Genomic DNA, 14401 nt, shown 5'->3' with positions numbered 1-14401 from the left:
TCATTTTCAACGGTTGCTTCATCAGAGTTGGAAATGAAGGATTTCACAACGGATATTCATTTCCCCAACGGATAAATCGTCAGAAACGAAAATGAACTAACGGAGTCATTTTCAACGGTTGCTTCATCAGAGTTGGAAATGAAGGATTTCACAACGGATATTCATTTCCCCAACGGATAAATCGTCAGAAACGAAAATGAACTAACGGAGTCATTTTCAACGGTTGCTTCATCAGAGTTGGAAATGAAGGATTACACAACGGATATTCATCTCCTCAACAGATAAATCTTCAGAAGCGAAAATGAACTAAACGGAATCATTTTCAACGGTTGCTTCATCAGAGTTGGAAATGAAGGATTACACAACGGATATTCATTCCCTCAACGGATAAATCTTCAGAAACGAAAATGAACTAAACGGAATCATTTTCAACGCTTGCTTCATCAGAGTTGGAAATGAAGGATTACACAACGGATATTCATTCCCTCAACGGATAAATCTTCAGAAACGAAAATGAACTAAACGGAATCATTTTCAACGGTTGCTTCATCGGAGTTGGAAATGAATAGGGTTAACTCTAGACACATGACAGAACTTGCTGTGATTTCTATGCACTAAATTCCATAATTATGTATGCATCCATAATTACGTAATCCCTTGCACAGTCCGCACAGTTTGTTTTGTAATGTTTTGGGGAAGGATATCAAACTTGTGATGAGGGTGACTAGACTTCCATCGGTTCCTTTTAATTAGATCGACAGGGGATCTTCTTAGTTAGGCCACCAAAGAGTCCTTTCAGCTATATCATCACATGATATCCTTATCCAGATTTTTGGATGAACCTATTTAACTAGACCACTCAAGGGTCTAATTATGAAGTAGTACTTTATAATCCGAGGGACTTAACTATAACATAGAAGTCCATTGAGGATTTTAAGTAATACCCCTGGGTATCCTACGATGAATCTCTTGTACAAGGATATGTAAGATTCTACGAGGATTTGGATAGCATAATTTGGATCACACAACAACACATAAGGGAACACATAAGCACGAAGTCACATACTTGTTTAACTTGATCATAATTTGTTTTTAACTTGTTATTGATCGAATACGGATATGGAAACCAATCGACGGGTCTCAATGTTCACTGGAATCTATCTGAGAAGATAGGAAGATCTCCCAAAATTTGATTTTTTTATTACAAGGAATCACCACATTCGAATTAAGGTATACAACAATTAAGGACTTACGGGAAATCCTTAGGTACCCTATTAAGGATTTATAGTGGTGCTTTGGGTATTCGTCATGTGTTGTAACCTGCGCCTTGTACTTCGTTTCCTTAGAATAAACGGGTACTTAGAAATTTCGTGGAAGACGCAAGAGATCATAAGATGGGGGAAATTTTGGGGGTAGTTTGTTCTCCAAGGAATACGGTTTCTCGATTGTCGGTATTGTAAGGGATATGTCGTTTATGCATGCAACCACAACAATACATTGTAATGTAAATAAAAGATTTATTTATAAACAATGATAACAACTGTTTCTTGGACTTTGACAACAAAAGAAAATAATACATAAGACGTGATTATTTCCAAACGATGTTGTCTTCTAGTCAGTCGGATGCTCATCCCTGTGCTGGATTTGCATTAGCAAGCTTTGGGCAATTTCTTCGGAAATGACCCATCTCGCCACAGTTGAAACAAGGGCCTAGTAGAAAACGACCTTGAGTAGGATTGTTGCCAGCTTGGTTTGGCGCAGCTGCAGCTGGGCAGACTCTTGCTGTGTGGCCTATAAGTCCACAAGTTTGGCATTTGCGGCATTGTACATTGGCGTGATGATGGAGGCCACATTGGTTGCACAAAGGTGCAGTTCCATTGTATGGTTTTCTAGCAGGGGGTTGAGCTGGTTGGTTGGGGACGGCTTGACCATTGAGAGCGACCATGGCGAAGTTCTGAGAAGCCTTTCGCTTCTTTGACTTCTTAGGAGATTCAGTCTGTTCATCCATGGTCTTTGATTCCTCGATTGGCTTCTTGTCACCCTTTCGAAAAAGTTTATGCTTTCTGATCTGCGATTCAGTCAAGGTTGCAGATAGCTCAATGGCCTGACGGAGTGTGGTAGGGTTGCTACCAGTGACAATGTCTTGTACCGAGTCAGGCAGGCCGTCGATGTACCTTTCGTCGAGTGGGGCGACCATAGTCGGGCAAAGTAGACTCAACTCCTCAAACCTATCAGTATATGCCCTGTGTTCGCCACTATCTTGTTTCAAGTCATCAAACTCCTTCTCCAACGCTCGTTGTTCATGACGAGGACAAAACTCTCTCATCATAAGAGCTCTCAGTTCAGCCCATGTTTGTGCTAGAGCAACATCTGCACCACGATCTCTCATTACCCCGTCCCACCATGTAAGAGCCCTCTTCTGAAACACACTCGAAGAAAACTCGACCTTGCGATTTTCCGGACACTGCACGTGGCGAAAGGTATTCTCGATGCTCTCGAACCATTGAAGAAGCCCAGTTGCTCCCTCAGAACCACTAAACTTGAGTGGTTTAGCCGAGTTAAAGCTCTTGAAATTGCATGTACCATTGTTGTTGTTGTTGGCTTGGTTCCATTGAGCAAAGAGATTTGGGAATTGAGCAGCCATCTGCTGCGCAATAATTTCTGCCAGCTTGGCAGTTGCTATCTGGTGTTCGCGTCGAGGAGGCATTCTAAAAGAGGAAAACATGAAAGGAAACAAATAAAATGGTATTGGGTAAGAATAGGATGTTACAATCACTGACCATAATCACGGTTGATGGTCATTTGTTTGAATCATGAAGCAAACAAACAACACCAAGGCTGAATTAAAGCAAATAGATCCTCATAGTGTATCGCGAAGACATGCTCGCCTATAAGTGGACACTCACCCCAAGAGTTCCCAGGTAAGAGTGACTGGTCCGATTATGTGGATTTGTACGAACACTCTAACCTTAGACAGAAAACCCAGGGTACAGGCATTCACTCTTCCAGTTCGCACGTGTTCACACTATTTAGGACCCAAAACTTTTGACGAGAGTTTTGAAAATTCAAAGGGGTTCAAAACCTTATAACAAAGGGTTCAAAACCTAGTAATCAATCATCCTAGAACAGATGATTAGTTTTCAAGGCGGTTTTGAAATTTATGTTCTTGTTGTGGTCGTCGCCTAAGGATAGGTGACGGTATTGTTTTATGACTAAACGCAAGTAAACTCGCGTTAGGTTCCTAGGAAGGTTATAGACTAGGTCAAAGCATTACTAATAACCTAATTCCCTATAACCATTAGCTCTGATACCATCTTTTCTGTCACACCCCGACCACGTAGAACATACAAAACGTGGCGGAAACGTCGGGGAGTGTTGTAACAGAATCAATTGTTTCAAATCCATGGCAAATGAAGTTTCGTTTTATAAATCAAACATGAAAGTTTACATTGTCTGAACAAGAATCAAAGTGTACATAACATGAATTAACTAGTTCTTGTCTCGTTTTAAGTCACTAAGGCACAGGTCCGCCTAAGTGTGTCTTGATAAGTCCTATGCATCATCTCCTGAAAACACATGTGAAAATAGGTACGTCAGCATAAAAATGCCTGTGAGATACATTGGTTTTGTGAAAACGGAATTCATGACTTGAGTTGGAGAAAATGTTTAGTCATGAACCTCGTATTTTGCTTTGTCTTGTAAATCATTTGAAAAACGGTAAGATCAAATGATATGTATAAATAAGAGAACAATGCCTGGTTAACTGAATGACCATGTAAAAAGAGTTTGTATAAGATCTGTTGTTTGTAAATCAATGTCTTGTGAAAAGCGTGTTATTTGTATAAAATGTTCTATGTCTCAAATTGAAATGATTCAAATAACGCTACGATATGTAATACCATACAAACACTTATATATAGGAAGTACCAGCGGCGTATCCACCATGCTTGTATCATATTACACATGCCTCGTTACTTAAATCACTTACTCAAACCAAACCATCAAGATGAAATGTTTAACAACGGTAGAAATTTTCATGTATAGTCAAATGTCTATTGTCAAATGTAATCCATGTCAACGGATACAACTGGTTTACACGGTTCAATGGTTACAGACGGTTCATGAAATCAAAGGGGTAAGACGGTTCACATAGTCAAATGGTTACAACGGTTCAAAATGTAGTGTAATGTGTTCATATGCTGGATGAGCATATGCAACAGACATGCAATGTGAAACAATGTACTACGTATGCACACAATGGGCGTACGTAGCATGAAATGTATTGTAGAGTACAACGGTTCAAAATGTAGTATACTGTGTTCATATGCTGGATGAGTATATGCAACAGATATGCAATGTGAAACAATGTACTACGTATGCACACAATGGGCGTACGTAGCATGAAATGTATTGTAGAGTACAACGGTTCAAAATGTAGTATACTGTGTTCATATGCTGGATGAGCATATGCAACAGATATGCAATGTGAAACAATGTACTACGTTTGCACACAATGGGCGTACGTAGCATGAAATGTATTGTAGAGTACAACGGTTCAAAATGTAGTGTAATGTGTTCATATGCTGGATGAGCATATGCAACAGTAATGCAATGTGAAACAATGTACTACGTATGCACACAATGGGCGTACGTAGCATGAAATGTAAAGCAAAGTACTAAGTACGCACACAATGGGCATACATAGCATAAACACAATGAAATCATGTACTATATATGTACTATCGAACATAGTAGTATATGATGTGAAAACCGGAAAGCATAAAAGTAGCAAGTAGGCACATGTGTTTCACCCCAAAACAGTTTGGAAAACAGTAAAAGAGGGGTTCAATGTACTCACCTGAGATTGCTTTGAGTTCCTTGTATAATAACCAGATAATGCTAAAGATCACGGAATACCAACGGCACCTAATAGGTAGCTTATGTTAATATACCGGACCAAATCGGAAGGATCGGACAGTACGCGGGTTCGAAAACCAAACGAGTATGGAGACTCGTGTAATATGGTTTAACAAAGCCTACATACTAAAATGAAACTTAACCTAAGTGCTTACGGTCCATCACGACCCGTTGAGGTAGCTTATGCCACCCTAACGCGTCATTCGCGTAGAACGCGTATGGAACGCCTAACATTGCGACCACAAGGTATAACCTCGGAAGGTTATAGCTATGGTCACCTAATATGTTTGGTCGGATCCTAAAGATCGACCAAATGGGTCGGGTTCGAAAGTATAAGCGATGGTTTAGATCGCTTACCTTACGACCCTATATAAGCACTATACTAAACGTGACGAGCTAAGCATGTTAGAACATGCTTAACTAAGTTTAGAAAACAGGTTTGGCATCAAAACAAACGGCTTTGATGCTCACGAGTAGTTTGGTTACAAAATACGCAAGAATGCGCATTTTGGCCGAAACTACGACTCGTCACTGAGCCTAGATAACGGGGTAATCAGTAGGTATGGTCACTACGGACCATAACCATCGTGATCACGCTCACGTTATGAAGTTCCATGAACTTCGCATCGACCATAAGCTGGTCAATGCAGAAAGTCAACAAAACGTTGACTTTCGGACTCGAAAAGCGAATAAAAGAGCGAAAGAAGACTTACGGAGGGTCCCCGAGTGCTAATCTAGATCAAATAGCTCAGGTATGAAACAATGGTTCCAACTTAGAGCTTTAGATCTGATTCTTGTGGGTTTTTACACAAAAGGGGGGGGGTATTTATAGGAAAAGTGGAACCGTTAGGATCGTTTGTCGAATATCGTGCCGCGATCTCGAGCGTACACTTGTCAAATTCTTGTGGTAAGTCAGAAATTGCCCCTTGGCTCTTGATTAGGTGAAAGGGCATTGCCTCTTGATCGAACGAAAGGCCAACTGCATTAAATAGATACATTGAATCTGTCTGACAGTCTCACGCGCCCCGCGTAAGGATTTGGTAAATCCTTACGCGCCCCGCCTAAGGTTCCCAGATCAGAATTTACAATTTTGGTCCCTGCACTTCAGAAACACGTATTTTGGCCCATTTTTGGCACGTTTAAGCCCCGTTAACCTCATTTCAAGGCTCTAAGATGAAGTTAAAGTGTAGGGGACTTGAAATATGCTCAAAAATATTCCGGATGTCGGTTCGTTTGGCCGTACAATCGCGATGTTCGCTTAATTACGACGGAATGCGCATAAGCGCGAAAGACGATCCAAATGACGCGAAGAATGGATTTTTCTCATGCCAAACACTAAGGCATAATATAAGGATGCTTACATAAATTTTTGGATGTCCGGATGTATTCAGAACGTAAGTTATGCGCGAAAGTGCAAACTTGTGCACTTTTTGACACTTTTAGTCCCTGAATGATCCAAAAGTTTGTTTTAGCATACCAAACACCTCAAAGCCTATTTCTAAGCTATGTAAAGGATATTTAGGGTATGTTTAACTTATGGACATGTTCCGGAATGTTCGTTACAGTTCAAATTGGCATACTTTCGCAGTTTGTCAAGTTTAGTCCCTGTAAGCGAATTAACTTGTTTTTGCTATACCAAAGCCTTCAAAACTTATTTCTATGTTATGTAAAGGTTATTTAAGGTATGTTGAGTATATGTTGATGTTCCGGAGTATTTTTCGCATTAAACCGAGTATGTTTACGCACCAGTTTGCGTATAATGCTCTAGAAAGCAATGTAGAGTTTGAAATTGAACAATAATTGATATGTGCAAAACATACACATATTTATACAAGATCCCAAGTATGAAATACAATATTTCATCGGCTTGGTATTTGTTTGATGGTCGCGGTGACACAGGTGTCACATGTTGATTGATAGATGACAAAACCCTAGTTCTTCATATGATATTCTGTGATTATAATTGAATCCTGATTATTGCGATATGATGATGATTAGTTGTGAAATCGATTGTCTGATGCCAACATGCTTGATATGATGAAGATGTTAATTGTTTAATTGATTTCTGCAATACAAAAGCAAGAACTTAGGGTTTTCTTGATCGTAGTCTGCGTAACGTAACTGTTCCAATGAAAGATTGAATGTACGCTTAATGTTGTTAACTGGTCCGACCTTTTTAGATGCAGCATTAGGTCCGAGTTTTGTGAAGGATATAAGTCCGACTTTTGTGATATGTAAACATGCTTGTCCGAATTTCTTTGTTTATGAACTCATGTCCGACTTATGTTTATAAATCTGGTGGTCCGAACTTTACATAAGGAACTTTTCCCCCATTTTTTTGTCCGACCTTTGATAATATCACAAGGGGTCCGAGTTTATGGCCTTGTTACCCTTGTCCGACCTTGTGAAAGTAACCCCCCCATGTCCGAGTTTTGAAGGGGAAGCCCCCTTGCCCCTGTCCGAGCTTCATGGCCTTGAAACCCCTCACACTTTGTCCGAATTTTGTAAATGAAAGCACCAAGGAGTCCGAGTTCTTTTGCATGCTTTATGATGTCCGACCTTTTATAGTTGTAAGGGGGAATGTGTTAGTCCGAACTATATATATATATAGATGACACAAGGACCGAGTTTTGTAATGTAGTGTTTGTTGAGTTCTATGCTTTGAATAACTTGTCCGATTTTTAAAAACACTTGAAGGGTCCGAGCTTTAAACCCAACTCCCATGGTCCGACTTTTGGCCTAAGGACTCATGATCCGACTTTTAAACAGGGGAAGCCCCCCCCCCCACTTCTTGTCTAAGTTTTAAATAGGGCAAGGCCCTGTCTGACTCTGTGTGATGTTAAAGTAAAGCTGAATGTATGTTATTACATGATTGAAAGTGTTAACTGTGTTATATTCGTCATATTTGTAAAGCATGCAACTGTTGTTTAACCTGATGATCCATAAAGTGTGTTATTAATGCTGAATCGGATAAGATGTGTATGTCTCAGTTAAACTTGTTCAGTTTATCAACGCCGTTGAATGTACGAAGTATGTTAACAGTGACAAATATGTTAACCTCCATGCTAGACTGAAATGTGAAAGCAAAGGCGTGACGCATGAATTATGTGAATACGATGAACTGATTTCGTGATGTATGATTCTGTATATAATCGTATGATACTGAATGCAACTGTATGATCTTGCATGTATGAATCATTCTATGTGATATCATCTTGTACACAATAAGCACACAAAACACAGTTGGTTGATTATCAATGACTTGCAAACACTTACATCGTATCATGTGCAATGAATCCTAGGTCGTGTGTAACGGACTTAGACATTTACTAAACCCTAGAAGCAATAACATACCGAGCAAACCAAGGTGAGTTCACACCCTTACTAAGGCATGGGATTCCCAGGGTTGGGAATGGGATTGAAGGAATAAGGTTGAATAGATTCATACTGACACTACCACTAGACTACCATACCAGCGTCCTCGGTTGTGCAGGACACATACGTAAACCTACGTATGCTTATACTACTTACTGTCCTCGGTTGTGCAGGACACATGCGTAAAGCCCACATATGCATATGCTTCTTACTATCCTCGGTTGTGAAGGATACGCACGTAAAATCTACGTATACTTATACTTGCTACTATCCTCGGTTGTGAAGGATACGCACGTAAAACCTACGTGTATTTATACTTACTGCTATCCTCGGTTGTGAAGGATACGCACGTAAAACCTACGTGTATTTATACTTACTACTATCCTCGGTTGTGAAGGATACTTACGTAAACCTACGTAAAGCCTGTACGTACTACTGTTCTCGGTTGTGAAGAACACTTATGATTACGAATAGTCTAGTGGTTATACAACATGGGAAGCCCCCACCAATAGAACGCACTATCAGCCCAGTAGAGCCACATGTTACAAACGAACTTACTATTACGCATTTACTTTCTGTGAACTCGCTCAACTAGTTGTTGATCCTCTGTTACATGCCTTACAGGTCGTTAGATACATGGAGCTTGCACAGGGAGGAGCTGGTCGTTGTGGGCTTGGATCGTGATTGTCTTGTTAAACACTTACGACATTTGATACTTTATTGTGATGGGTTTTAATTATACGCTTCCGCTAAACAACGATAATTTACTTATGTTTTGGAACACCTTTCATATGGATTTGGTTTGGTTTAATGGCAATTACTTTTACTATATATATTGTTCTATATGATTGGTGGCTTGGTCCTGGTCAGTCACGCTCCCAAGCGGTGATACTCCGCAGGTGGATTTTGGGGGTGTGACAGTGTGCATCAAGTATGTCACTGATGTTTGTGTGAAATAAATGGAGTGACTGTATGAAATATGATGCACATGTATATATGATACAAAAATCATAAAGCAGTTTAAAGTGTCAGTTGAAATCAAGCACAGTCATTAAGCACATAATTAAAATTAATTAATTGTACAGTACCTGTATTTGTGAGGGTTATCACATTCTCCCCCTATTAAGAAAATTTCGTCCCGAAATTTTAAGTTCTGCTTCTAGTTGCAGGGGTCTTGGGGAATAAATGCGGGTACTTGGCCTTCATACGATCCTCACGTTCCCACGTGAATTCTGGTCCATGTCACGCATTCCATCGAACCTTGATGAGCATGACACTACTCCTGCTTGTTTTGTTAACTTTCCAATCCGTAACCTCAACTGGTTCTTCAATAAAGTGGAGAGTGTTGTCAACATGAACCTCGTCGGCAGGAATGACAACGGTGTGTTGAGTTGGACTCTTTTTCAGGTTTGATGCATGGAACGTATCATGAACACCATTAAGTTCGGCTGGTAAGTCTAATTTGTATGCTACAAGTCCAATCCTTTGAAGGATTCTGAATGGGCCAATGTAACGCGGATTCAACTTCCCATGCTTCCCAAAGCGTGCCACACCCTTCCAGGGTGAAACCTTCAACAAAACCATATCCCCAACTTGAAACTCTAAAGGTTTCCTCCTTTGGTTTGCATAACCTTCCTGTCTGTCACGAGCTGCCTTGATGTGCTCTTTAATTTGAAAGATCTTGTCTATTGTTTCTTGAACTATTTCGGGACCAACCAGCTGTCTATCACCCGCATCAGCCCAGCATAGCAGTGATCGACACCTGCGTCCATAAAGAGCTTCAAATGGCGCGGCTACAATACTTGTGTGGTAGCTGTTGTTGTACGAAAATTCGACCAATGGTAAATGATTATCCCAACTACCACCCAGATCCATTACACATGCTCTTAGCATATCTTCCAAGGTTTGAATTGTTCGTTCACTCTGTTAATCAGTTTGTGGGTGAAACGCAGTACTTAGATTCAATTGTGAACCAAAAGCTTCTTGGAAGGACTGCCAAATCCTTGACACGAAGCGTCCATCTCTATCAGAGATAATCGAGAGAGGCACTCCATGGCGTGCAACAATCTCCCTCATGTATATTTCAGCAAGTTTACTCGCGTTGTCTTTCTCCTTGATTGGCAGAAAGTGCGCAGACTTTGTTAGACGGTCTACTATTACCCAAATTGTATCATGGCCCTTGGGCGTCCTTGGCAATTTCGTTATGAAATCCATAGAAATATGTTCCCACTTCTATTTGGGTATTTCGGGTTGCTGAAGAAGACCTGAAGGCTTCTAGTACTCGGCTTTAACCTTGGCGCAAGTTAAACATTTGCCAACATATACTGCAACATCGCCTTTCATCCTAGGCCACCAATAGAAATCCTTAAGATCTTGGTACATTTTATCCGCTCCTGGATTAATCGAGTACCGTGACTTGTGAGCTTCATCGAATGTAACCTTTCTAAATCCACCAAACAGAGGAACCCAAATTCGTTTCATGAAACACAAGGTTCCTTCCCCGTTTGGTACCAACTGCTTCTCCATCCCACGGAGATACTCGTCCTCAATATTCTTTTCTTTGAGCGCTTCTCTCTGCGCGGCACAAATGCGCAATGAGAGGTCTGTCGGGACAATCATTTCCAAATCCCTAACCTTTATGGGCTTAATCCTTTCCTTTCGACTCAAGGCATCGGCGACCACATTCGCCTTCCCTGGATGATACTTGATTTCACAATCGTAATCGTTCAATAGTTCAACTCAGCGTCTTTGCCTCATGTTGAGCTCTTTTTGATTAAATATGTGCTGTAGGCTTTTGTGATCAGTGAAGATTGTACATCTCGTGCCATAAAAATAATGTCGCCAGATCTTCAGCGTAAATACCACCGCGCCTAACTCCAAGTCATGTGTGGTATAGTTTTTCTCGTGTACCTTTAGCTGGCGCGAAGCATAGGCTATAACTTTCTGTCGCTGCATCAACACGCAGCCTAAACCCTGACACGAGGCGTCACAATATACCACGAAGTCGTCCGTGCCTTCGGGTAGAACTAAAATCGGTGCGTCACAAAGCTTGTTTTTCAACAATTGAAACGCTTCTTCTTGCTTGTCACCCCTATAAAACTTCTTGTCTTTCTGTGTGAGTGCAGTCAGAGGTTGAGCGATTTTAGAGAAATCCTCAATGAACCTTCGATAATAACCAGCCAACCATAAGAACTGTCGAATCTCGGTTGGCGTCTTTGGAGTCTCCCAACTCTTGATTGCTTCAATCTTTGTAGGATCCACATGGATTCCATTTCCATTAACCACATGTCCAATAAATTGGACTTCGTGTAACCAGAACTCGCACTTCGAGAACTTGGCATACAACTTCTCCTTTTTAAGTAGCTCCAAAATAGCTCTTAAATGCTATTCATGCTCATCCTTAGTCTTCGAGTAGATCAAAATATCATCAATGAATATGATTACGAACTTGTCGAGGTACGGCTTGCAGACTCTGTTCATCAAGTCCATGAAAACTGCTGGTGCGTTTGTTAGCCCAAACGGCATAACCAGGAACTCGTAATGTCCATATCGAGTTCTAAAAGCAGTCTTGGGAATACTTTCCTCTTGTATCCTCAGTTGATGGTAACCTGATCGTAGATCGATCTTTGAGTAGAAACTTGAACCTTGTAGTTGATCGAACAGGTTATCGATCCTTGGCAACGGATATCTATTCTTGATTGTCAACTTGTTCAGTTCCCGGTAGTCGATACACATGCGAAAACTACCATCTTTCTTCTTAACAAACAAAACTGGAGCTCCCCAAGGTGAGAAGCTTGGTCTGATGAACCCCCCTGTCTAACAGCTCTTGAAGTTGTGTCGACAACTCCTGCATTTCTGAAGGTGCAAGTCGATAAGGTGCCTTAGCCACAGGCGCGACGCCTGGAACTAAGTCAATGTGAAATTCGACTTGTCTTGGAGGCGGCAATCCTGGCAAGTCTTCTGGGAAGACTTCGGGATATTCCTTTACGATTGGAATGTCTTCGATCTTTGGTTCAGCGGCTTCCTTATCAACGATATGTGCCAAGAAGGCAACGCATCCTTTCTTCAAACACTTCCTAGCTTTCAAGCAGCTAATGATCCTCAATGGCATATTGCGCTTTTCTCCATGAACTACAATCGTCTCTCCATCGGCCATTGGGATGCGAATGGTCTTTTCGTGACAAACCACCTTGGCTTTGTTGCTAGACAACCAATCCATCCCTACTACCACGTCGAAGCTTCCCAATTTGACTTGCAGTAGATCCAAAGTGAACTCGTGTTCTCCCAATTCGATCACGCATCCTCTGATGACTTCATTTGTTTCGATAGCTTTCCATTAGCCAATTCGATCGAGTATGGAATGTCTAAATTACGAGCAGTTAACCCAAGCATATTCTTAAATTCTAACGATACAAAGCTATAGTCGGCACCAGTATCAAACAGAACAGATGCAAAGTGTTGATTTATAGCGAACGTACCAGTGACAACGTTTGGATCCTGGCGTGCTTCCCTTGCGCCGATGTTAAAGACTCTGCCTTGCGCCTGATTCAGTTTTGGCATTCCCTCTTAAATTGCCCGACGTCTACACAGTTGAAGCATCCTGGCCCTCGGCCATTCCTATTACCACCTTGAGCATTGTTTGCTCCCCGATTCCCAGTTTGGTTTCCAACATTTCCTCGATTACCGTTTCCACCATTGCGGTTCCCATTTCCGTTCCCACCGCGATTGTTGTTACCAAAACCCCTATGACCATTGTTTCCACGACCAGCACCTGTGCCAACCCAGCAAGTATTCTTCGAATGGCCCTCCATACCACAAGACTCGCATTTCCTCAACCTGCACTGACCCGAGTGACGGTACAGGCATATGTCACATTTGGGCAAAGCGCCCATGTAACCCTTCCCTTTGCTTTCGACACCGGTTTTGGCCCTGGCCGGAGTGTTTAATTCACCCTTCTTGCTCACGCTGCTGGTTCCTTGCTTGAAGTTGGAATATTTCCGTTTGTTTTCACCAGACGACTCCACACGAGTCTCCTTCTTTTTCTGATCACCATTAGAAAACTTGTTTAGCCTGTTGGCTTCTTCAGTCAATGATATGCTCAGATCGATGGCTTCAGTAATGGTTTCCGGTTTTGACGTTGTAACCATGCTCATAATCTGAGGTGCTAACCCCCAGATGAAGCGTTCCACGCACTTGAATTCGGGCGTGACCATGTATGGCACCCCATGGGACAGATCATGGAACCTTTAAACATACTCAGCGATTTTTGGGCCTTCCATCTTTAAGTTCCAAAATTCTGTTTCCAGTTTCTGGATTTCAGCTCTGGAGCAATACTTCTTTCGCATTAGCACTTTCAGTTCGGTCCAAGTCATAGCGTATGCTGCAGCCTCTCCTAAGGTTTGAACTTGGAGATTCCACCATGATAGGGCACCATCAGTAAAAAGCCCAGAGTTGTATGTAACTTGTTGTCCCGGCGCACATTTGCTCATTCTTATTGTCGTTTCAGTCTTTTCAGTCCAACGGGTAAAATCCACGGCACCTCCGGTGCCAACAAAGTTTAGCGGCTTGCAATCTATGAATTGCTTGAAAGTACACTGATGTGCAAATTATGGTCTAATAAAAACTAAACCTAATCTAGACACCCTAGTTTTAAATTTATAAACTAAGACTCTCTAAATGCTAGACCACTGACAGGCAAGTGTACCTATCGTACGTAGTAAATCCTAATGAAGTCCGAGTATCGAACCCACGAGACACTAGCGACGCTAAACTAGACTCTGACTCAACTAATTACTTAACTGGCTTTAATTGTTTTGGATTTGAGAAAAATATTTTTAAACTAAAAAGCAATTTAAATATATAGACGACCAAACAGCAGCAAGCACAGACAACTAGAGACTGGACTGAAACTCAAGTATGGGAAAAATAGGTTACCTAGGCAAGAATCCCTAGACTCATGAATAAAATCCTAACCTTAGTTCAGAATGAAGACTCTGCCTAACCCGATAAACCCCCGGAAGGTAAACCGAACCTGACAGTATGACAAGTGATGAAGTGCTAAAATGGACTGACTCGAGTTATCGACCACCAAATCCCACAACTATCAGGT

General features: G+C 41.4%; 1 protein-coding gene across 1 annotated transcript; it reads right to left on the bottom strand.

Annotated features, from left to right (window-relative positions):
* Positions 1-12839: 12839 nt before the first annotated feature.
* LOC110869423 (N66 matrix protein-like) lies at positions 12840-13505 on the bottom strand. Its single transcript, XM_022118678.1, has 2 exons — positions 13304-13505; positions 12840-13063 (listed from the first exon to the last, which is right to left on the bottom strand). Exons 1-2 carry the CDS (start codon positions 13503-13505, stop codon positions 12840-12842), a joined length of 426 nt encoding a protein of 141 aa, XP_021974370.1.
* Positions 13506-14401: the final 896 nt, after the last annotated feature.

The sequence above is a fragment of the Helianthus annuus genome, chromosome 8 (assembly GCF_002127325.2).
Source record: "Helianthus annuus cultivar XRQ/B chromosome 8, HanXRQr2.0-SUNRISE, whole genome shotgun sequence".
NCBI lineage: Eukaryota > Viridiplantae > Streptophyta > Magnoliopsida > Asterales > Asteraceae > Helianthus > Helianthus annuus.
The sequence above is the reverse complement of the archived record's forward strand: the minus strand, read 5'-3'. Positions and strand labels throughout refer to the sequence as shown.